The 26,233-nt window shown below is 38.7% G+C and overlaps 1 protein-coding gene across 3 annotated transcripts; it reads left to right on the top strand.

Annotated features, from left to right (window-relative positions):
• The first annotated feature begins 22,625 nt into the window (after positions 1-22,625).
• Fis1 (fission 1 protein) lies at positions 22,626-24,339 on the top strand. 3 transcript variants are annotated; one of them, XM_068287443.1, is made up of 6 exons: positions 22,626-22,764; positions 22,824-22,891; positions 23,012-23,060; positions 23,117-23,284; positions 23,779-23,891; positions 24,046-24,339. In XM_068287443.1, exons 1-6 carry the CDS (start codon positions 22,720-22,722, stop codon positions 24,065-24,067), a joined length of 465 nt encoding a protein of 154 aa, XP_068143544.1. In that variant the 5' UTR covers positions 22,626-22,719; the 3' UTR covers positions 24,068-24,339. The 3 variants fall into 3 exon arrangements, with proteins under 3 accessions (XP_068143544.1, XP_068143548.1, XP_068143557.1); XM_068287447.1 differs by having other exon boundaries at positions 22,669-22,686; XM_068287456.1 differs by lacking the exons at positions 22,626-22,764; positions 23,012-23,060.
• The last annotated feature ends 1,894 nt before the right edge of the window (positions 24,340-26,233 follow it).

The raw sequence follows: 26,233 nt of genomic DNA on the forward strand, positions 1-26,233 counted from the left end.
AGGCTTCAGCCAAGTCTCAGTAAAGGCAAGAATATGAAAGTCAAAAGCTATACTATCTACATAGAGTCTAGACAGTTTAGTCTTTAGGCCAGAGTTAGGGACGAAATTAGTTTTTTGACTCGCCAACAGGTGCAGACGAGCCGGAAGGAACGTTATTCACAGAGGCAGGTAGCAAGCTAATCGGAGGCCGATTCTTTTTTTTTTTATTGTGTACTCTTTTACAACAAGGTGTTCCGGCCAAAAATCTTTATGACATATTTGGCCAAAAAGATCTGGGGAGACACCTATTTTAAAGGACGAAATGTCCCGAGTATATGAAAAACTGAACTTTTCCACAGCAATGTTTGGTGCTTGAACTTTGCCCTGGATGTAGGCTATGACTTCTTCAGAAGTATTATTGGGATCAAGCCTCGAAATAAAAATTTGCTTTTTGGGTGGAACTACAACAAGGGAACTAGGAATACTAGGCACAGCTGTAGCGGATACAGCCGACGCAGCAGCAGCTGAAGCAGCCAGCACTTTACTAGCTCCCCTTGTAACTACTTTATTGGCAATATGAATTGGCCTATAAAAAGCTTTCTGCTCTCTGACGTGACGGTCGTGTTTTTGCATAGCTCCTGAGTTTTTATTAATATTTATTGTTTTTTCTCAATTTTTAATTGTGCTTAGTTTGTTTACACTTCCGCTGGTGTTGTTCGCTTGACTCCCTTGTGTTTTATTTCCATAATTCGCCAAATTAATCAGTTAAAACAGTTTTTTTCTTTTTCGTGATTAGTGTTTGGTGCATTTACATATTTTTTTTTTCTTTTTCTTTCGTCATTGCTTCTGCAGTTGCTCCCCTCATTGCCCCCATCATACCATCAGTGCTAGTGGCTTTGTTGTTCTCTCTGCTTTGTGCTTGTGCTTAGCTTCTCTCCCGCGTAATCACTTTTGTAAGGCCGCCTCTCAAAGCTCGGCTTATAACTGTTCTTGCACTCTCTGTTGTGCTGTGCACTCTAGCTGTCTCTTTGTTTTATTTGTAATTCATTGATTATTTTATCAATAATTATCTTTGTGCTGTGAATTTAATTTTTCTATATATTCTTATATATATATTTTTTTTGCCTTTCTTTCGGCTTTTCAATGGCTTGTTGTCTACCTAATTGCAAACATTCTGATCGTTTTGATGATCAGTACAGAGCAATATCTTGTTGGCTCTGCGATAATCTTATTCACTTAAAATGTGCTGGCCTCAATGGCCGCGACTACGACAAATTTTCTGGTTTGTCTGTTTCTAAGCCTGAGCTTGGCTTAATGCGCTGGACTTGCCCATCTTGTGCTAGCCAGCAGCTTGATTTTAGCCGTATGTATAGGGATCTTCGTTTAAGGTTTCTTTCTTTAAACAAACTGGCCAAACAGCTGTCAAACGAGTGTGACTCTAGCGTTCAATTATTGTCGCAATTCAAATTTGTTCCACCTTCTGAGAAATTGCACAAGAAATGTACCCTTGAGTTGCCTCGTAAGCAGTCGCCAGCTCTCTCTATTACTTCCTCTCCGATTTTACTTTCGCCTACACCATCTTCTTGTCCCTCTTTATGCTGTTCTTTTCAGATTGAAGTACCCATTACAAGCCCTGGTGTACCTCAATCTATCCCTCACGGGAACTCTGATCAATCACAGGATCATGCCGGCTCTCAATCACTTGCGGATCCCAATGCTCCTCCGCCTCCACTAACTGTAGTGCCTTATCGCAAACAATTATTTATTTCTAGGCTTGCTCCAGATACTTCTGAGTCGTCTGTGGCAGCTTACATTGGTAATATTTGCCCTGCTAAGGTTTTAATTCAAAAGTTTAAGTTTTCTAGGCCTCGCGAAATCTCCTCTTTTAAAATTACAGTACCAAATGAGTACTTCTCAGCTATGGTTGACCCTAATTTTTGGCCAGAGGGCCTAGTTGTACACGAGTTTGCGCCCAATAAGCGCTCTCGTCCGTTGCCTGTCCACCTTCCTACTTTATCTTCTGCTTCAAAAAACTAATAACGTCTAGTCTTTGCATTCATTATCAAAATGTAAGAGGACTTCTTACCAAGCTGTCGAACCTTTTCTGTGATAGCCAAACCTTTTCGGCTGACATATTAGCTTTCTCTGAAACTTGGCTTAACTCCTCTGTTTTAGATAATGAAATTCTTTCTAATAATTTTATTTCTTATAGGCTTGATCGTGTTGGTCGTCGTGGCGGTGGAGTACTCATTGCTGTAAACTCGAATCTGTCTTCAAGTGTGGTGCCAATTGATCTCCCCTTAGGTGTTGAGTTTATTTGCGTCGAAGTTACATGTTCTAACTTTAGCCTATATATCTCTTGTTCATATATTCCTCCAGCTTCTGATATCATGATCTACGTGCACCATGCTGATGCTTTACGAACTATTTTTGGTCGTCTTAAAGATCGTGATGTTCTTATAGTTTTAGGTGATTTTAACTTGCCTAATATTTCTTGGCTTGTTGATGATAATCTATCTTTCTTAATTCCTTCATCTCAACATGTTTTTCTTGATAGCCTACTTGAATGTCCACTATATCAGTTGAATTCTTTCCTTAACTGTTCTAAAAGAATCCTTGATCTTGTTTTTGTCTCTGATCCCACTGTTAGTGCTGTATCGCAAACACAGCCACTAGTGAAACCTGAAGATCCTTATCATCCTACCATTGAAGTTACTATTTCTTACAATTCCTTTACTAATTTATTTAAAAACATTTCAAATTCTCGTCGTAGATGTTTTCGTAAAACAAATTTCAATCTTCTTAACAGCCTTATTTTCTCTTTTGATTGGTCGTTTCTATTTGAGTGCTGCGATATAGATTGTGCAGTGAAGTTTTTCTATTCTGCTCTTAATTCTCTAATTGATAAATGCGTTCCTTATGTGAATGTCTCTACCGTCTCCAGCTCGCCAGTCTGGTTCACACGTAGGCTCTCTAATCTTCGCAACATTAAATCGAGATATTTTAAAAGATTTAAAAAACTGGTTCGCGACTTGACTATGCAAATTATTGTATAGCTAAATCTCAATTTTGTCTTTTAAATACTCAATGCTACAACAATTATCTCGTTCGCTGTAAGGCTGAATTTTATAATAACCCCAAAAGATTTTACAACTTTGTCAATTCCAAAAGACGCTCTAATGTCCTACCTTCCACCTTCAGACTTAACGATCAGTCTGCTAATAATGATTTAGATATTGCAGATCTGTTTGCTAAATTTTTTCAGTCGACATATTCTACTACTGCTTCGGATCCCACACCCTATCCCTTTTCAATCCCACATTTAAATTGTATGTTTTTTCCCAGTATTACTGAAGACTGTATTCTCTCTAGCTTGTCATCTATGAAGTCTTCCTTCGTTCCCGGGCCTGATGATATACCTAGTTGCATCCTTAAAATGTGTTCGATTTCCCTATCTAAGCCTTTAGCTCGGTTATTCTTTATATCGAGTGAGACTTGTAGATTTCCTGATATTTGGAAGGAGTCATTTATTATTCCGCTTTTTAAAAAGGGTTGCAAATCGGATGTTTCCAACTACCGTGGCATTGCCAAACTTTCGGCAATACCTAAACTGTTTGAGAAAATTATTACGTCTTCCCTTCAACATCTATCCAGATCCACTATTTCTCCTTGCCAGCATGGTTTCATGAAAGGTCGATCGTCGCTTACCAACCTTTTAGAATTGACTACCCTAGTACACCATGGCTTCCGTAAAAGTGTCAAACTGATGTTATTTATACTGACTTCAGTAAGGCTTTTGATACGGTTGATCATTCTTTGCTTCTCGCGAAACTTAACATCATGGGTTTTTCACCAAAATTATTGGGTTGGTTAAAGTCGTATCTTATTGGCAGAACCCAAAAGGTGTCTTTTCGTTCCTCGATATCTAAAACTGTTCGAGTTACGTCAGGTGTACCCCAAGGCAGTCATCTGGGCCCACTATTATTTACATTGTTTATAAATGATTTGCCTTTGGCCTTGGCTCATTCACGCGTGCTCATGTTTGCGGATGACGTCAAGATTTGTTATTCCTATAATGATCCTTCTTTCCAACAGTACTTGCAATCAGATCTCGATGCGTTCTGTGATTGGTGCCACGTTAATAAATTACACCTTAATGCCTCTAAATGTTCTTTTATGACTTTCAGTCGTTTGTCTCCGCTCCTAGCTCATTACTCTATTAAGTCTGTTCTGTTAGATTGTGTTCCATCATTCAAAGACTTAGGCGTTATGTTTGACCCTAAACTTTCATTTAATGTTCATATTTCTTCAATTGTCAACAGAGCTAGCAGCCTTCTCGGCTTCATTAAACGTTGGGCCAAAGAATTTGATGATCCCTATGTAACAAAGGTTTTATACACTTCGTTAGTTCGCCCTACTCTAGAATATTGCTCGCCAGTGTGGAACCCGCAATATGATGTTCACCAGCGTAGTATTGAATCGGTACAGAAGCAATTCCTTAAGTTTGCGCTACGCGGTCTAAATTGGGACCCGGGTCTTCGCCTACCTTCTTATTCTGACAGACTTCTTCTTATTAATCTTCCTTCACTTTATAACCGTAGGCTTGTTTTTGGCATTCTCTTTCTCCATAAACTAGTCAACGGCGAAGTCATTTCTACGAATTTACTAGATACGCTGTATTTTTGTGTTCCCTCACGTCGGACCAGAAACTTTTTTCCTATTCACCTTAGTAGATGTCTGACTAACTACTCTCTTCACGAACCTCTTCGTGTTCTTTGCCAATCTTTTAACAACCTTTCTCACCTTATCTCTCCTCATCTTTCTGTCACTTCTCTTCGCGCTTTACTTTTTAATCATCTACAGCGAAACCAATGAAAATATTCTGGACTTGGATTGGCTGCAACTCATCCCTGGCCACATTGGCTGTGAATCGGGGCATAGCTGGCACCTTGTGCAAATAAAACACCTCCACCGGGCTGGGGATGTTTAGTTGTATATAAAGCTAAGCTACCTTCTTCATTTAATTACTATCTGTCTTTAGCTTAAGCTTTTTCGTCGACTGCTGTGTTAGTTGACGTAAATAAATAAATAAATAAATAAATAAATAAATATTCCTGGAAACGGATGTTTGCCCGGACGGTTCGGAAACTACAACCGATATCGTGTTAGTAGGTGGGATACTGTCTCCAGGGGAAATGGGAAGAGACTCCACACCTGCCAAAGCCGGACTCCTAAACGATATCAGCTGCTGTACATTTGGTGACATAGGGTCAATGTCGAAAGCCGAAACTGGTAGAGACGGATGTGCCGACGGACTAAGGGACGCGCCCTGAAACCTGGCCCTCTTTCGCGTCGGAGATTCAATCAAAAGTTTAGAACTTCTGAATTGAACCTCCATCGCCAAAAGCTCCTCTTGGAGCTTATGAACGCCAGCTGACAGGGTTTTAAATTCTTCCCCAGTCCGTTTCACTTCGCATCTCGAGCTCCAAACCACGACACGAATCACAGCCCCATTTAAGGCCGCCACCCTGTGCAATACTATCCCGCACCTTGACTGTGTAACCAGCACATTTAAAGTGCATTACATTGTCACACAGCCAACAGTAAAGAAAGTCTTCACTGGTCTTGCTGGGATTATTGCAATTATATTTGCAACAGACAGACATTATTAAATAATTGATTATACAAAAACAAATTATAAATCAATATGTAAATAAAAAGAAAAATGTATATGTATATATGTTAAGAGAGACGTATACAAACCAAGGCAAAAGCTAACTGCAATATGCAAATTAGAAAGAGAAAACAAAAAGAGAGAATATTTGTACTTATCTGTATTAAAACACACAACAACAAAAACTTGTCACCAGCGCGAATTTAACGGCCGCGAGCGCGATCAAAAGAGAAAACAAAAGAATAGAGAGCACCAACACCACACAAACAAAAAAAAACTATGAACTGTAAATTGAGAGCGCGGGTGGGAGCAAAAAATAGAACAAAATCAAAAACTAAGCAGCGCAACAACAAAATTATATTTGCGTTTGTTAAAGTTTTGATTATAAATTTATATAAATGTTTGTAAATTTAACGCAAACTTCGCGATGAGTATAGCGATTTATTAAGAATTAGTAAGGCAATGAATTTAAATTGAATATTATAAATTAGCTTCACGAAAGAATGAAAGACAAAAATTAAGCGAGAGCGCAAAAAAAACACGACCGACTTCGATGAGTGACAATATGTTTTTTACTAATATTAAATTTCACGACAATAGCTCTGAAAATAACGAAGTTATGAAGAAAAGTCACTGTTCGTGCAGTGTATGGGAGCTATATGATATAGTGATCCGATCCGGCTGAATCCGAGATATACAACCCCTGCAGTATATACAAGCCTACATGCAGCTCTGTAGCTCTAACGGTCTAGGAGGAGTTAATCCAGACGGACGGACATGGCCATATGAACTAGTCTCGACGTGCTGATCAAGAATATATATACTTTATATGGTCGGAATTGCTTCCTTCTATGAGTTGCATAGAAGGGTATCAGTCCAGTAAAAGAAAGACGTGTTAGTTACAACACATAACTCGAGATCTGCTGAACCAACTTTCCTGGTTTTTGATTTGTTGTATTTGTCTCCACCCCGAATAGGAGAATACATCTTAAAAAGAATAATAAAAAGAATAAAAAATTGCCGGAAAACCCCTTAAAACAGCCAATTTTTTTTCCCCTATACAAACGTTTTCTAACAGTCAATTAAAATAAAGTCAACTGTTGTTTTAATGTCATTGTAGTGCTCTGTAATATACAACGTGGAAACTGAAGGAAAAATTCGAATATTGTTTTTTGTGCAGTGTTTTGTAACCCATATTATCAAACGAAACCCATTAGCAATATAATCATTATGCCACGTCCTAGAAGATCTAATCTTTCCCGGCGGAGCCGTAATGCAATTAGGCAACAGAACATCGCGAGACAATTATCCGATGAACAAGGAGAAATTACACGAGAAGAGCGCCGCGTTAGTATTCAACGAAGAAGAGCATTCATTCGTGCTTCTCAATCACGAGAGGTAAGTGAAGCAGCCCGTGAAGAAGCTCGGTTGGTAATGCAGAATCGTCGAGCGAACAACAGAAGGCAATAAATAGACAATTTCCAACGCAGAACAAGATATTTAGCTGATTTGAATAGAGCAGCGTTTCGATACGATTGCAGCAATGATTACAGCTTGCATCCTAGCGCTTGCATTGGGCAAATGGACGTTGTTTGCGAGTATTGTGGTGTTTTCCGGAGAAACGCCTGTATTATGCTGCCTATTGACTCGCAGTCTGTCGACGTGGGCCAGTTCCAAAAAAGTTCGCGTGATCGAACATATATCCCGAGCCCTCTAATCAAACAATTAAAGCCGTTGTTTTATCTATTGCGCTATGTATATTTAGTTGCACAATTTGTGGGCAAATCGATCGGTAAGATCGGTTGGCTGAAATCTTTATTTCAATGTTAATTCAAATTTCTCACATGTTTTATATTATCTTACATTTGTGTTTTTTCTCTCTTTTTCACGTCTTTCCTGCTTGCCAAATTTGCGACTGCCGCGTCGTCGTATCGAGCCGCTGCTCTGTCATTAGTGCAAGCAAAGCCAAAGTAAATTCTAACTGTTCTTCTTCGAATAAAGAGAATTAAAACACAGGGGCGCATTGGGCAAGCCTTTCTACTGTCGCGGGGCGGCAATTAAGCCCGCACCGCAACACTGCCTTAATGGTAAAGTGAAATTGCCAGTGTTGACTCCGCCACATGAGCCACAATTACCCGATGAACAAGGAGAAATTACACGAGAAGAGCGCCGCGTTAGAATTCAACGAAGAAGAGCATTCATTCGTGCTTCTCAATCACGAGAGCAAAGTGAAGCAGCCCGTGAAAGAGCTCGGTTGGTAATGCAGAATCGTCGAGCGAACAACAGAAGGCAACAAATAGATAATTTGCGACGCAGAACAATTGTATTGTGGTGCATTAAAGTTTTCCGGAGAAACGCCTGGATTATGCTGCCTTAATGGTAAAGTGAAATTGCCAGTGTTGACTCCGCCACATGAGCCATTGTATTCATTGCTTTGTGGCGAAACACAAGAATCACGTCACTTTCCTAGAAATACTCGAAAATACAATAGTTGTTTCCAAATGACATCATTTGGGGCAGACATAATCGAAGACGGAGGATTTAATCCGACATTTAAGGTATTAATTTTTTTACTTACATAGAATGTAGTTAAAGAATAACTTACTTTATCTATTGGTATGTATTATATTTGCTAATACTGAACTCTACTCTCCCACAGAAAAAGTATTTATAACCCAGTTAATACTGTCTGGTTTTTATTTTGTAGATACAAGGACAGATTCACCATCGAATTGGATCATTACTACCTGTTCGTAGAGGGGCGGAAGGATCCAAATAAAATACAAGTAGTTGGCGGGTGCCAATTTCTTCTGGGTATGGTGAGCGAGTGGTGAATTAATAACGCGCGATAACTTCGGTTAAAAAACATATGCTTTATTATATATTCACAGGGAGCCCGACACACACGAAATGTTTCGGGTTAAAATATACAAAGTTCGAGATAGAAAAAAATTCTGAAGAAAAAGATCGGGTTTTCGGGTGAAAAACTCGTACTGGAATAATATGGCGATGCCCATCAGAAAATCAAGTCACTCCTCCTGGTGTGACCGTAGACGCCGAGGATCAAAAACCCTCCTCACTCCTCTTTGCCGCTCACTGCTGTTCACCCGGTGGCGTGAACACTACCTTTCGAAGATACACAGAATAAATTTTTACAAATATATTTCATGGGCAACATGGAAGAACAATTTGATCGACGCCTAGGGATCAATGGAGGAATGAAGCGAGCAATTATTCAAGACTTGCAGTGTCTGCTTCATGAACATCGTGCGTTGGTCGGGTTGTTTAAGAGTGCTTTAGAGCGCATGCCAAATGATGACTATAAAGTTGTCATCAAAGCAGATAAACGACCATCTGGAACACACGAACGCATATTCAATGCTCCAACAGTAGACGAAGTTGCCATTCTGATTGTTGGTTAACAATTGGAAAAACGCGATATTGTGCTTACACGTCGCGATACTGGGCAACTGCAACAAATATCTGAAACTCATCGATCATATGACGCATTGCAATACCCACTGATGTTTTGGGAAGGAGAAGATGGATATTATCTTAATATTAAAATGATAAATCCATTGAATGGTAAAGTATCAGTTTCTTAATAATGGTTAATGTCTGTATTATTTGTCTTTGAAATGGTTAATTATCAAATTTTTAATTTCAGGTGAAGAAACTACAAAGGAAGTTGGCTCAATGAATTATTATGCATATCGTTTGATGATTCGTCAAAATGCTGACAACTATTTGCTGCGGTTTCGTCGACTGTTTCAGCAGTATTGCGTTGACTTGTATGTAAAAATTTAATCGGTACAGAAGCAATTCCTTAAGTTTGCGCTACGCGGTCTAAATTGGGACCCGGGTCTTCGCCTACCTTCTTATTCTGACAGACTTCTTCTTATTAATCTTCCATCACTTTATAACCGTAGGCTTGTTTTTGGCATTCTCTTTCTCCATAAACTAGTCAACGGCGATGTCATTTCTACCAATTTACTAGATACGCTGTATTTTTGTGTTCCCTCACGTCGGACCAGAAGCTTTTTTCCTATTCATCTTAGTAGATGTCTGACTAACTACTCTCTTCACGAACCTCTTCGTGTTCTTTGCCAATCTTTTAACAACCTTTCTCACCTTATCTCTCCTCATCTTTCTGTCACTTCTCTTCGCGCTATACTTTTTAATCATCTACAGCGAAACCAATGAAAATATTCTGGACTTGGATTGGCTGCAACTCATCCCTGGCCACATTGGCTGTGAATCGGGGCATAGCTGGCACCTTGTGCAAATAAAACACCTCCACCGGGCCGGGGATGTTTAGTTGTGTATAAAGCTAAGCTACCTTCATTTAATTACTATCTGTCTTTAGCTTAAGCTTTTTCGTCGACTGCTGTGTTAGTTGACGTAAATAAATAAATAAATAAATAATTTCTTTTATGTTACCCCTATTGAGAGGGGTTACAACAAAGTTATTTGTTGTACTACTAGCTTCGAAATCAGGGCGCTGCAGTTGGCTCCACGGATGTATAAAGGGGTGGTCTAGCCGATTTAACTTTATCTACGGCGCCAGCTTGATCGTCTTCCTGATCGGCAAGAATTTTAAAACGTTTAGGAGTGCTACTCGTTCATTTGGTTTGGTTATTTTCGGCCTATTGCCACTTTTTTTTCTTTTGCGGACCTAACTTCCGCTTAATTATTTTAATAAATCTATCCATTCCAGTTTGGAGAGAAGGCGTTGGGCTTATTATTGTGGCTGACTCTGCGCGACTTGTCGTTGACGGCTTGGGGCATGCCAATACTTCGGCAAACGTTGCAGTAGTTGCTGTCAACGAGCTGATGGTGCTGGTCTGTGCAATCGGTGACCAAGTTATCAATATTGATGGAGAAGCACCCTGCTCTCTCCACTTTCGATGTTATTGCTTACGGTAGCATTCAGTGGGGTCGGCGACACTACCGAAAAGTATGCGTTGTTGCGTTGGACCGAGAGTCGACGCTCACGTTGTTGTTGTACAATTAGTTCTTGTAGCTGTTGCTGGCGGGGATCGAGAGAGCTTGGGCCCGAATCGGTGGACATGGCTTTTGTAAAAAATAGGCACTTTGTTGTTGCAACTTAGTATTTATTGCTATTAGAACAAACTAATAGTAATATGATTGTAAATAGGCGTCTCTGAGGCGACGGAGAGCCCTACACAATTTTTGCAAACGCGATCTTTTTTTATTTTTACACTAAATGATGCGGAGTGCATTAAAAAGCACGTCTGCTCACGGCGGCGGTTGAATTGGGTGGGAAAAAATTTTATTAAGGATTTTAAACAAATTTTAGCTTCTGCTTTCCCTTGTTTTTTCCTTTTTAAATTTTAACTTTTGTTTTGGTTCACAATTTTTTCTCCCACTGTGCCTACACAAATTCTTTTTTTCTTATTTTGATTTTCTTTCACTTAAATTTTTTTTGCTTAACTTACATTATTTCTAACATCTTCGGTGCTTTTACTGATCGGCTTGTAGGAGGGCTCGCTTTTCCAACGTTGAAGGTACTAACGCTGGGCAAACACTTTTGGGTTATCAGTTTTCCTCTGAACGGATCTTGGAGGAAATTACAGCGATAAATTTGACCCTGTCTGATTCTTGGTGTAGTTCGATATAGCGTTTTTTTTCGTTGACACTTTAACGCGTTTTATCGGGAACGACCACTGGCTGAGTCCAATAGTCCACTAAGTGCGTGGGACCATTCTTTGTTTACACAAGTGTTCAGGACCATTCTTTGTTTATTTCCAAAATTTGTGGAGTGATTCTGGGTTTGCACCGAACCCGACAGCATTCTTCGAGGGCCTGGGAAAGTGGGGTGCAGGCTTGTTCTTTATCCTAGCGATCGGACTGTTACTTGGGATAGGCGATCATGCGACAAATGGGTATGTGACGATTGAGTGGGGTTGACCCACGAGTATTGCATGTGATGATGAAACGTGGTCTGCCAATGGGCATGCGGTTAATGGGCATCGTTGCCGAAATTCGGGCCTGCGAATAAACTTTGTGCCACTGTATCACAAAACGGAACTCTGTCCGAACAAACAGAATGACGCTCTTTAAAAACTTTAAAACTCTCTCTCTCATCTTACTCTTGCGGTACTTTATTATACATAATTAGACACATAAGCGCGAAAAATACGCAGCTGCATTGATCTAAGTAAATACACAAGAACCGCGTGTTCAGTTGTTTTTTCGTAGCCAAGAGGCCAAGACTAGAGTAAGGGAAATGAGATTGTACAATTATTAATTATAAGAAATTTGTAAAATAACCTGAAATTACTTGCAGAATTAAAAAGCTTACGCTGACCTAACTCAAGGATTAAATGGATTAAATTTATTTCAAAGGCACTGGTGGAGCTAGATTAACTAGTCGAACGAGTAACAGGCATGTGTTGACGGACTTGGGTTTATGTCTTCCATATTATGGTATATGTACTTAACTCCTTGTTATGTAGAATTGGTTAACTTATACATATATATATATTTACAAATATAAAAATGTTGTGTGAGGAACAGAGATCTACAAAATTCACTTTTTTTCTCACTCAACTCCACTCACTGAAAGAAAGTCTGCGTTGAATGAAAATCAGCTCATGCTGATGAGCATACGAATTGCGTATATGCACAGCCTTCGGTACACATTTCGGCTTGGCCGAATAATCGTGCCACTCGGCTCAACCGATGAAACATTCGTATATACACGAACTCACTGTTGAGTTTATTCATGGTCAATGGTCCGATCTTTTGGAGAAATCAAAATACGTAATTTCAGAACAGATTATATATTTTCATATTCAGGGACAACGGCTATAAGAAAAAAATATTTCACTCATTTAAGAATATATATGTAATTATGGCTTCGGCAGCATAACCTGATTCATTCAACGCTTATTTTCACTCAACGCTGATTTTTGTTCAGTGTCGAAAATTGAGTATGAATTTGGGCGTACAACTAAATTAAAGAAAACCAGAGGGCCGGGGCTAACTTCGACCGCGTCAAAGTTTGTATACCCTTGCAACTTTTTTGGTAACTCTTTCCTTACCTATTAGCCATCAATGTGGAAGAACGTTTTATATAAAAAGGCTTATGTTTGCGAAAGAATGGCCTACAATCATAGGAAATAACGAAGATATTGATCATAGTCACTGTTTTCGACCGATCGTTCCTATGGGAGCTATATTATATAGTCACCCGATCTTTATCAAATTCGACACAGTCATTAACAGATATATTAAATTAAGAAATGTTTAATTTGAAAACAATCACGTTAAAAGTAACTAAGTTATTTACAAAAGTCACTGTTTTCGCCCGATCGTTTCTATGGGAGCTACATGATATAGTCACCAGATCTTGATCAAACTTGGCACAGTCATTAACAGATATATTAAACTACCAAATGTTTAATTTGAAGGCAATCGCGGTAAAAGTAACGAAGTTATTTTCAAAAGTCACTGTTTTCGACCGATCGTTCCTATGGGACCTATATGATATAGTCACCCGATCTTGATCAAATTTGGCACAGTCATTAACAGATATATTAAACTAACAAATGTTTAAGTTGAAAGCAATCGCGTTAAAAGAAACGAAGTTATTTACAAAAGTCACTGTTTTCGACCGATCGTTCATATGGGAGCTATATGATATAGTCACCCGATCTTGATCAAATTTGGCACAGTAGTTTATAAGCATAAAAAAGCGTAGGTTTCACAACAATAGCGCAGAAAATAACGAAGTTATTGAGAAAAGTCACTGTTCGTGACTTTGGGGTTTGTATGGGGGGCTATATGATATAGTGGTCCGATCCGGCTGAATCCGAGATATACAACGCATATACAACTGCAGTATATACAAGCCTAGGTGCAAAATATCAGCTCTGTAGCTCTTACGGTCCAGGAGGAGTTTGCGTTGATCCAGACGGACGGACGGACATGAACTCGTCTTGTCGTGCTGATCAAGAATATATATACTTTGTATGGTCGGAGATGATTCGTTCTATGCGTTGCACACTTCTGACCAAAATTAATATTAGCTTTTTGCAAGGGTATAAAAATCAACTGAACCGATTGAGTTTAAAGACACACTGTAGAGTCAGGTCCAAGCTTCGTTTTCGTCTCCTCTTTTTGTCGATATAGTGCCTCCTAAAAAAGCGAAGTTGGGTCGTCGTACTCGCAGCGCAGAAGGAATCAGAGGAAATGTTTCGAATAGGACTGAAGAACGGAAATTGGTGAGAGCGGCTAAGGCAAAGGCAGAGGATTATTATGGAACCAGCCGAAAGCAGTGCAGCCAGGCTTTAATATGAGCGTTTGCGAGACCGAGAGTCGCGGTCTGCAGCATGATGAAATAAGTACAAGGTGGTTCCGTCGGCAGTAGCGCTGCTCACGACGAGGTCTTATTTCAGTTGTCGTTCGACTTTGAGCAAGTGAAGTTGTGAGGGGACAAATTTTATTCTTATTTTTTTAATTAACCCTACGATGGCCACAAAATTATCGTATTGTGCTATTTGCGGCAGTCATGGGCCACAAGTAAAATTTTTTCGCGTGGGAAAAAATGAAAAAAAAAGTTGTGGGAAGAAAGCCTCCAGTGCAGCCTCAATGACTATTCAAAGGTCTGTGAAAAACATTTTAAAGATTCTGAGGTGAAGTCTGAAACTTCTAACGGGGGTCCGTTGAAAAGGCAAAGGTTAGAAAGTGGTGCAGTTCCGTATCGAGGCCCGACTAATGTTAAAGAAGGCTACGCTAATTCGGGCACGCAAACAGAGTAAGTAAATTTATTGCTATATGTGGAAAAAAACAAATTGATAAGCGCAACGTACATTTTTCTTAAAGAAATAATGGCATGTTAATAGAAATTGAGCAGAAGATTTGTGCTATGCAGGAGGAAATATACGACTATAGGCAGCAGCTTGAGGAGTGTCGCCACTTAAAAGAGAGCTTGTCAAAAACCAAAACAACCAAGTCGTTCAACGCTGTTGGTTAGCAGACGTGGAAATAAATACCCTAGATATTTGCATTGACCTCATGAAAAATGAAGAAATGGATGAGGCCGATAAAGTTTGTGTCTTGGCGTTCGACGATATGAAGGTTGCAGCTGCTTTTGAATATGACAGCTCATCGGACATGGTGTATGAGCCAAGTGACCAAGTCCAAATGGCTTTTGCTTATGGCTTAAAAAATCTTGGAAGCAACCAGTTTGTTTTGATTTCAACTTTTGTATAGACGCGGATACTTTATATACAATAATTATAAAGCTCCACACACAAGGATATCCTGTTGTAGCAATGGTGTGTGATTTGGGTCCTGGAAACCAGAGACTCTGGAGAGAGCTTGGTATATCTGAAAGTAAGTGTGCTACAAGAGGTTAATGAAACATATGTCATATTTTTATTCTTTCTAGCAAAAACCTAGTTTAGTCATCCAGCGGATGACCAACTTAAAACTTTCGTTTTTGCGGATACACGGCATTTAATAAAGTTGTTTCGCAACCACTACATCAGTTCCGGATTAATTATCAACGGCAAAAATTAACTAGCAAACCACCATTGTTCGAAATCACATGTGTCAATAACGTTTAAAATTAACGAAAAGCAGAAAGTGTCTTTGGCAACGCAATTGTTCTCTACCACAACTGCCAGCTTTATAAGACGCTGCTATTCGCTGGGCTATGACGTTGAGAATGCACGTGAAATTTCTGATCTTTTCAATACTTATAATTTAATTAATATTTAATTCAAAATTAACAACATCGAACATTTTGACAAAAATGTCAGACATTATGAGTACTAATTTGTTTGACAAACCACACAGATTGCGCTTTTAAAAAGGTATTATCGTTAATAATGCCTCCATGGAAGAACTACACGTTTATTAAAGTGACAAATATAAAATGCAATATATTTTAACAAGTCGGCTCAATCAAGACATTGTTGAACATTTTTTGGCAACATGCGGTCAAGGGGTGGGCAGTATGACCATTCAACACCACTCCAATTTAAATATGGGGTAAGAAAATATATTGCAGGTAGGATAAAATTTCAGAAATCACATTAAGAACTCAAATTAATAATAATAATTGTCTCATGTGTTTATGTTTTAGCAATGTTTTGGTCGTGATTGTTGGTAGCTATGTCCTGTGTTTTATGTTTTTCTTTAACTTTTATAAATTATAACCAAACCTTAATTTGATTCAGCTAAAAATACAGATCTGTTAAACGACATTGGAAATGTGAGACACGAAAATGCTCAAATTGGTCATTGGTTGAATTAAGACTACTCTTCGGTGGCTAATAAAGAAAATAAAGAGCCTGAAGACATAGCATTTGTTGTCGCCAGTAATATTCCAGAATTTCCAGGAGACAATGATGTCGATGAGCTGACGGAGGATGCCATTGAATATGTCCCATGAGTTTCGCAACGAGTCTTCGTCATTTACATACAAGTTAACAGCCAAGTCAACGAACGGCCCTCGCAATGAATTCGAGCAACCCGCGAGATACAAATGCAACGTAACCAAAATAATATTGGCCGAAGCAACGGTCAGCCGTTTTAGTTGTGTCGCAAGCGTTGAGTTCTTGTCGGGAATATGCTGAGTCGGCTTTGCTGACCACAAGCCCGTGGCATGATCTTCTATGTACTTCCTATGTATTTTGTGTAGATTCGTATTTCCATTTTATGTACTTAGCTTTAGTCTTTATTTTATTCCATTCTTATAATCAGTTTGTGTCAGACGATTGACTAATAAAGATATTAATCAATTAACATTTACTCCGGCGCACTGACGTTAAATATTTGCCTTATTAATACACCGTTGAGCCACAAGGCCAACCGTTCAGCAAGAGGACGAAGTCAAGTCCTCCACCATAAACATTTGATTTACAACTCAACCCGCCGCTACACCGGTGACGTCACAACTGCCGTCAGAGGGAAAGGTGGAATATATTAACTGGCGCCCAACAGGCTTTATACTGGAATTCGATAATCTTACGATACTAAGACAGGATTACCATGGCCCTAAACAAAAACATGTAAGTGAATGTTTGGTAAAACTTGGAAAAAAAATTTATAAAAATTTAAAAATATAAAAATAAAAAGTAAAGAATTTGTGAGTGAGTTGGCAGCGCGAAATTGTGCATTCCGGTACAGGTTAATTGTCATATTGTTGACGTGCAAGTGCGTTTTTTTTTTTTTTTTTTTTAAAAAGAAAAAAAACAGGAAAATAAATAAATATTTTACGCTTCATTGGTTGCTCATGACTTGGGCTTATAGAGATATAAAGGAAGAGTACGACAGTGAAGTAAACAATCAATTAGAAATGGACCCATCTCTGCTAAAAGCATTAGTGGAAGGTGCACTCTTAAAACAAGAGAGGAGACTGAAAGACGAGTTCCGAGCGGAACTTGAAACCATTAGAGGGCAAGTTACTGCTTTAAGGATAGAGACTCCACAGGTTGAGACATATCAGAGAGTGACAATTGACCCTAGTGTGAAGTTAAGTTAGACATTGTAAAGTCAGTGCCTAGCTTTGATGGAAATCATGAGGAGTACGTGTCTTGGCGACAAGCGGCTACAGACGCATATGATATTTTCAGAAGATACGTAGGCAGTGAGGCGCATTACGAGGCTGTGGCCATTTTTAAAAATAAAATCACTGGGCCGGCTCGAGCAATCCTTACGTCGCACAACACAGTGCTTAATTTCGACGCCATTATTGCTAGACTGGACTGCACGTACGCAGACAAGACATCCTTGCGCGTACTAAGACAGCAACTCGAACTGGTAAGGCAGGGTGACCTAATGGATTACTACGATGAGGTAGAAAAGAAGCTTACTCTTGTGACAAACAAGATAGTAATGACACATGACGAACAAGCTGCGTCCAGTCTTTGTGCAGAAATTAGAGACGACGCACTACATGCCTTCATGGCAGGACTCAAGAGGTCCCTAAAATCCTTGGTGATTCCAGCGAAGCCCAAAGATTTGCCAACCGCACTAGCAGTGGCCCGGGAGGCTAAAAATAGCATTAAAAGGAGTGCACTTGCTGCATCTTATGCCAAAGTAGTAGAAGAGAGAAACCATAACAGCGACAATACTAGTTTTGGCAGTCGTAACCAGGCTAAGCAAGGTAGGAGCCAGAAAATAAACCCACATTTTGTTGGGAATCAAGGCCAAAACCGGCTTGGGTTGTTGATAAGAATGGGATAGACACCAGAGGTAATAAGAATAAGCGGCTTGTCATTGATTTTAGGAAGTTAAATGAGAAAAGCATCGCCGACCGTTATCCGATGCCAAGTATCCAACTAATTTTAGCTAATCTCGGAAAAGCTAAGTTTTTCACAACATTGGATCTTAAATCAGGGTACCAACAGATTTACCTGGCGGAGGGCGATCGCGAAAAGACGTCCTTCTCAGTAAATGGCGGAAAATACGAGTTCTTTCGACTGCCTTTTGGTTTAAAAAATGCGGGTAGCATTTTTCAAAGAGCAATCGACGATGTCTTGCGAGAGCAAATTGGCAAGATATGTTACGTCTATGTTGATGACGTAATCATCTTCTCTGAAAATGCCGCGGATCACGTCCGCCATATTGACATAGTACTTCAGCAACTTTGTGATGCTAACATGAGAGTCTCTAAAGAAAAGACAAGGTTTTCAAAGAAAGTGTCGAGTACTTGGGCTTTATTGTTACTAGCGAGGGAGCAAAGACAGATCCAGAAAAGGTCAAAGCGATCCAAGAGTACCCTGAGCCAAAAAATTTGTATTCTCTGAGATCTTTTCTAGGCCTATCCAGCTACTATAAGGTGTTTATCAAAGATTTTGCATCCATAGCAAGACCTTTGACCAATATACTAAAAGGCGAAAATGGCACTGTAAGCAAATGTCTAGAAAAGTAGCAGTCGAGCTCGACGAATCTCAGCGTGACGCTTTTAACCGATTGAGAAACATACTAGCATCGGAAGACGTTATGCTTATGTACCCTGACTTCAAAAAACCTTTTGACTTGACTACGATGTTGCGATGATGCGTCTGCGGATGGCATTGGAGCAGTGTTGTCCAATCACCATGATCTCCCGAGCACTAAAAACGTGCGAAGCTCATTATGCTACCAACGAAAGAGAGTTGTTAGCGATTGTGTGGGCTCTCGGCAAACTGCAGAATTACCTTTACGGTACAAGAGAGTTGCATATATTTACAGATCATCAACCGCTCACATTCGCAGTGTCTGAGAAAAACACGAATGCGAAAATCAAGAGGTGGAAGGCGTTTATCGAACAACATAACGCCCAGTTGCACTATAAGCCAGGGAAGGAAAATTTTGTCGCAGATGCCTTATCTAGGCAAGAGCCTTATCCAATGGGCAAGTGGAGAGTTTCCATAGTACATTAATAGAAATTGCCAGGTGTTTAAAATTGGACAAAAAAATTAGCGATACAGTTCAAGCTATCATGAGAGCAACAATAGAATATAATAAAACTATACACTCAGTAACAGGACAAAAGCCACTCGATGTAATCCACTCTATACCAGACGAATTTAAGCAAGAAATTAAAAGTCGTTTAATAAAAGCCCAACAAGACCAATTAGCCAGATGCAACCCAAACAGACAAAACAGGGTGTTTGATGTAGGTGAGAAAATTTACCTCAAAAATAACAGAAGACTAGGTAACAAACTATCCCCCTTGTGCACGGAGGGCGCCATACAAGCAGACCTGGGAACGTCTGTACTTGTTAAGTCTAATCGTTTCATTCAGGTTCGTCGGAGTAACCCTCATACTCGCGCACTTCTCACCGATTCCTCGCACGCAAGCTATATTCCTGTGTTGGACGGCAACGTTTTCGTATGGGAGCAACATAGTTACGTATGACACTCATATGTATATGCGAAAATTGTTAGATTAGATATCGATCATATCCAGAGTATTTTTTCTAGCCTAACGGTACACCATAGAATGGCCAGAAGTTTAGACTTCCTAGGAACAGCGTTAAACCCAGCAAGTCTCGGTGACGAAGATTTGAAATCCATTTTTACCAAACAGCTCACAGAAGTCCCAATAGTTAGTTTAATGGCAGTGTTAAAAATAAAAATATTTCAATAAGAAAGTTATGATATTTCCTGTTGCCCACAATAACACTATTCTGCAAGTACATGATAACGTAGTAGCTGAATGCAACGATGGAGTTCTAGCAGTAACAGAGTGCGCTACAACCAACTATGCGACGTACTGCAACAAGTCGGCTCATGACACCTGCGCCAGCAAATTACACTCTGGAGGTTTAGCGTCATGCCACACACAGCCAAGCCACCTGGAACCGATTACCATAGTCGACGAAGGGATAATCATCGTCAATGAGATATCAGCAGGAATAAGAATAGATGATGGCCCACTGATGACAGTTAAAGGCACACATCTTGTCACATTCGAACGCGTCGCGACCATAAACGATACCACATACATTAACAACGGTGTTGTGAACAAAAGTCCAGGTATCGCGGCATCACCATGGCTGAATTTTACAGGACACGACCAAGTTCTTAGCCTACCATTGCTACAAAGAATGAATGAGCATAATTTGCACGTAATTCGACAACTAAGAGACGACATGGTTTTCGGAGGGGTCCCGCGAGTTTGGTTCATGGTCGGTATAACCTTCAGCCTGGTACCGGAGAAGATACTCCCTCAAACTGCAGGCTGTGGTAAATGAACTAAGTGTCACCGAGGACGGCAACAATCTTAAGGGGGGACTAGTTAACAGCCAAGTCAACGAACGGCCCTCGCAATGAATTCGAGCAACCCGCGAGGACCGTGGACTGATCTTTTATGTACTTCCTATGTATTTTGTGTAGATTCGTATTTCCGTTTTATGTACTTAGCTTTAGTCTTTATTTTATTCCATTCTTATAATCAGTTTGTGTCAGACGATTGACTAATAAAGATATTAATCAATTAACATTTACTCCGGCGCACTGACGTTAAATATTTGCCTTATTAATACACCGTTGAGCCACAAAGCCAACCGTTCAGCAAGAGGACGAAGTCAAGTCCTCCACCATAAACATTTGATATACAACTCAACCCGCCGCTACACCGGTGACGTCACAACTGCCGTCAGAGGGAAAGGTGGAATATATTAACTTACATATGTACATATGTCAATGAAGTCTCGCATGGCGGACTGATAAAACCGTCCCTAGCATTTCGAGACACTTTAAAAAAAATGAAACAAATATTTCGAAGTTTCACTAAAAAGAATTTTGAGATCAAATAAATTGTTGAGGAAAACCTGTTAAAGTCTGCCATATAAAATGAAACGAAGGAAATGTGTTGTGCTGGCGGCATGTGTCTTTTTTAACTCAAAACAATTGCAGAAATTAAAGGTTATATTTTCCATCGCTGCACTTTGCAACAAGTCAATGCACATAGGGACGCCGAGCCGTTTTTTGAGCACTTAAGTCAATTTTTAAAAGTTAATGAAATCGAAATGTTTTGATGCCACTTTATAGGTAGAACATCAATGCATATTTCTGCATACTTGCTTTTTCAAATTTTTTCAACACTTTCGAGAAAAACATTGTTGAAAACCAGTGTTGGGAACAGAATGAATTCCCTTCCGTTTATTGCAAATTGTTGCTTCACTTTGAGTGTATATAACTTTTGAAAGAAGAACGTTATTGATAAAACAACAAGTTTAGGTGTGTGCCTTAAAATTTGTGTCATTCTGAGCAACTCGCAAAAACAAAACTTATAACGAAATCTTAACTTTAGGTAAAGTTTAAAAAAAATGTTTACCAGTGTGCAGTTTAAAACTTTTACTATTGGATAGAATAATCAATTCTTTGTAAAATATAAAAGTCTCAATGTCCACAAATAACCACTTTTTTTGCAATTTAACTTTTTAGCGAATAACCTCAAATTTCTGCTATGGACGAGATTTTAATATAGCAGGAAAAAACGATTAAGGAATAAAGCATATCGAGTTAATGTTCATAGTGTACAGTGCTCCAGGTGTGTTAGATGCGAAATTATAATTGAATACAAGGCGTTTTTTTTTTTTATTGCACCAAAACATATAGGACCAATTTGGATATTTTTAAGTTCAATCTTTTAGATGGCAGATGCATACGACCTTTCGAATAATAGGGAATACCTCCAATAACAGCACAAAAATCGTTTCCGCGACTTTAATGTCTCATTTATGCACACACAAAGAGTAGTACGAATCAGAAAATAAGGTTTACTACTAAAAGCGGAAAGGTATTTTACAAGGTTGCTGGTTGCTATACATATAAGCCAAACCTTCACGCCAAGAAAAACAATAGAATTGCAGATTTTAAAAACACTTTCCGCATAAAAATGGACATTCCGAACCCTTGATTTTCTCTTTAAGCTTACAAAAAAGCTTCCAAATGCATTTAACCAATTCCGCGGCCGACAGAAGCAGTTGCTTGCTTCAAGTGTCTGTATTACTTATGCTGATAATGATATTGATCAACTTTAGGAACATTTTCTAGATTTTTCTATGAATCTTGGCGCTAAATTTAAAGAAATTATTAAAATCATAACGGTTGCAACCGGTTGTATGAAAAGTATTGTGTTTGATAAAATACTATGCATACTTTTTTGGGCAAAATACGGTTTTTTCGCCGTGGAAGCGAGATGCCACGCCCATTTTCTCTAAAAATAATTGCAAAATATATTTATTACCTCACGCAATGTAATGAGACTGAAAATTATTATAAATCATATATCTGAAGCTGATAGCTGTTAAGAGATAATAGGTGGTGCCAATGGGAATCTCTGTTTCAAATCCACAGTTAACCCCAAGCAAATTCCTGAGATGGATCAAGTGGGAATCGGGCCTAACTGTAATAAATTGCGAAATATTGGCATTAAAGGAGAGCCGTTACACGACATCGGCAAATGTATCGACTTATCGTAATACAGCAGTTACGTTTATATTATCGATGAAGTTTCAACGAAATTCTCAGCTCTAAAAGCAAGCTTGTGAACTTATTAAGTAAAAGAGAAAACAAAATTTTAGAAAACAGCCATGGATGAGCTTCTAAACGAAGTAGTTCCTCAGGAAGATTTGGAAGTCTGTTGTTTAGTTAACGGATGTAAAAATGTTTACACAAAGTTTTTTTTTCTTTGCAGAGATTTGAAAAAAAATATCACCATGAACTTGAATTGGATGGCCAGATAACAACAGAGACAAAGTTTGAGTAAGGGAGTTCAATATAAAACAAATGCACATACATACATGCATATGAATGTACATTTGTATGTGTATTAACTACAATTAAAATTGACAAAATGTGTTAACATTTTTTCTTAAATTGTAGATATGCATTTTGTCTTGTGCGCAGTAGATATACAAATGATATACTTAAGGCAAGAAACAAAAACACATTCAAATAAAATTCAAAGAAATAAGTTACTTTATTTAGGGTATTATGATATTGGAGGAATTGGCCCGTTCCCATCCAGAGGGTAGGCGTGACTACATTTACTACTTGGCCTTTGGAAATGCACGAATTAAAAATTATACTGAAGGGTTAAAATACTGCAGAGCGTTTTTGGATATAGAATCTAATGACCAAGTTCGATCTCTTGAGGTATGTTTATATCTACTTATACATATGTATATATTTGCATGTACATATGTACATACATACAGTTTGGCAAGAAAGTGTTTACACAGGGAAAACGATTAAATTTTTTGCTTTATATCATAGCTCGCAAATAACTGTTGACACTTTTTCGTTGTTACATGCATACATATATGCACACGAAGGCAAAGATAATTTCTATTGAGTTTTTAGTCAAACTGTTTTTTGCTGAGAGGCTTTGTGTGAGACAAAAACGAATTACATACTTTTTGCGCGCCACTCATTTGAGAGTATCACACTAATGAGTGAATGCAAAGCGCTTGACCAAAACCAATTTAAAACAAAGAGAGCGGTTTCTTTTCGGTTACGAAGCAGAGCATTTAAGAAAAAACGATCAACTGTCATTTGCGATCTATGATATACATATGTATGTATGTATAAATGTACATGTAACAGAACAGATAAAGGAATGACTAAATAAATTTTGATAAAATTCGTAGGAATATATTAAAAAACAAAGTGACAAGGAAATCGCAAAGGGAATGGCCGTGGCTGGGGGAGCTGCTCTCGTACTTGGCGGAATCTTAGGACTGGGAATCGCTATGGCTAGAAAGTAATAACTGCATGATAAACTTAATTAGTTTCGATCTGTTATTGTTTGTACATAGTATTAATTAGTTTATATCAAATTTTGCTTGTATGATTTTTTTTAAACAAATGAAAGTGGTAAAAATAATTAAAAAATTTTTAAATTTTATTTCTTGTAGTAAACAAAAGCGTGAAAAATAGTGACTTCGGGTCTTTGTATGTACATAGCTTCAATATTTCCGAAACTAGCTTTCTTCCCAGGAAAATCACAAAGAAGTTGATAGAATGACGCGGAGGAGCTGGCTTTTAAACACATTTGGACGTTCTTTGAAAATATAAGTAAATGTCAGATTTATCTTTTAATAATGATTGTTATATGTACTTACCGTATTGCATGCGACAGATGCAAAATTAATATAATAAATTGTACAATCGTTATCACTCACCGAGTGCGTAACAGATATCTCTAGCGACTTTGAGGACAGTTTGTTTTTAATTAATTAAATTTTTTTATTTCTTTTAATCTAAACCAAGGGTGGCCACGGAAATTTAACTTGGGAGCCAGAGCATCAGCAGCAGAGGCTGAGCAGAGAAAAATGTCACTTTTGCGAGTCGACGCACACAAAAATTTGTGTGTCTCGAGTTTTATGACGGGTCATAAACGACCTTTTTTGGGTCGAGCGAGCGATCGTCGTCGGTGCGTATGCGTTTTACATATTTATGACTGAATTAAGTATGAAAACCTCTAGGATCGGACCACTAGATATAGTGGAATGATAATATAGTTTTAAACAAGATGATATTTGCATATGGTTGCATGTTGCATACACACAGACGCAACCCTAAATAAACTGTATGTGTATGCGGGCCAATCGCGACATGCATGTAAAAGGGGATGGGGAAAAAGAAATTAAAGTGAAGTAAGTAAGACGACTCGCCGACTTGGGTATGAAATAAAATAAAAATATTTTAAAATTGGAAAACCAAATGTATGACTTCTAAATTGTTTTTACATGCTTCATACTATGTACTATCTCGCTCACTCTACAAACACACGATCACTCTACCGCCGCCACTAGCCAATGGCCAATTTTGGTCTTATGGACTGCGTGGTAAAATACGTTCATACGCATATGTATTTTGCAAGTTTCTAGTCCGATTTCAATAAAATTTGGTAGTCTGGTTTTTTCTAAATTATGGAGGTGGAAGTGGGCGCGGCAAAATATGAAAATATATATACTCTGCGCGCATACTAACTGTACATACTAAATTTGGTGACTTTAGCTTTGTTAGTTTTTGATAAAATCAGTTTTGATTAATTTGAGGGGGCTGAAGTGGGCGTGGGAAAATTTTCGAATAGCCAATATCTGCGCGTCTACTAAGCTAGTCTACATATGATGTCGGTAGCTGTCATAGTTTTTAATAAAATCAGTTTTATGCATTTTATTAAATTCCGGGGCCGGAAGGGGGCGTGGCAAAAAGTTTGAACAATTAGTTTTGCGCGCTTACTAAACGAGTTTTATGTGAATCCTGGGGGCGTAAGGGACGTGGCCAAAATTCCAATTAACTATGTATACATTTGCATACTACACGAGTATAGATACCAAATTTGCGTGTTCATAAAGACGGACGGACATGGCAAGATCGATTCGGCTGTTGATCCTGATCAAGAATATATATATATATACTTTATGGGGTCGGAGAAGCTTCCTTCTGCCTGTTACATACATTTTGGCTACTTTAATATTCCATTTCACCCTATGGGTGTATGAACAAAATGAGTTACAGAAAAAGAGTTTAAAACATGTAAAAACATTATGGATACGGACTGCAAGGGTATAAGGACTTTGTATATTTGTACATCGTATGTATGTATTAAAAACATCTAAGCATGTTCATATATGTATGTGCATTCATATATTATACATGATGGATAGTGTATAGTGGTGAGACAGGATAGACTTACACCGCGGTACTGTCTGTATATTTTTTTGCTTCGTCTTAACTATTATCATCTGGTGTCCGGAACGCCTGTAAAAATTGTTAAACGAGTCAGATTGATTTCTATGGAGCCCGCGTACATACCTAGTCGTTGGAGCCCCGGTGCATTGCTTATCCGAAGAAACGACTTTTGGCAAACGACTTCTGCTTATGCGATCGCCACCGTCAGTGACAACAGCTGCAAGTAGCGTACATCCAATGCACAATGGGCGCAAATGCCGATTTACCGGTTAAACTCCAAAAGTAAAGATATGGACTTGAAATTTCGCAATTATGTCAAGATTTTTTTTTATAATTTTTGATTTTCTTGTTTTGGAATTTTGACCACGCCCACATGCACATTGTAAAACAAATGGGATATACTGA

This window comes from Drosophila tropicalis, unplaced genomic scaffold (genome assembly GCF_018151085.1).
Source record: "Drosophila tropicalis isolate 14030-0801.00 unplaced genomic scaffold, ASM1815108v1 contig_1175, whole genome shotgun sequence".
Lineage (NCBI taxonomy): Eukaryota > Metazoa > Arthropoda > Insecta > Diptera > Drosophilidae > Drosophila > Drosophila tropicalis.

What these genes read in the sequence shown, in the direction of transcription:
- Fis1 (XM_068287443.1), top strand. Translation starts at nt 22,720, where the DNA reads ATGGATGAGCTTCTAAACGAAGTAGTTCCTCAGGAAGATTTGGAA. An exon ending in ACAACAGAGACAAAGTTTGA is followed by an intron (nt 22,892 to 23,011) that starts GTAAGGGAGTTC and finishes CTTAAATTGTAG; the next exon opens with ATATGCATTTTGTCTTGTGC. An exon ending in ACCAAGTTCGATCTCTTGAG is followed by an intron (nt 23,285 to 23,778) that starts GTATGTTTATAT and finishes TAAAATTCGTAG; the next exon opens with GAATATATTAAAAAACAAAG.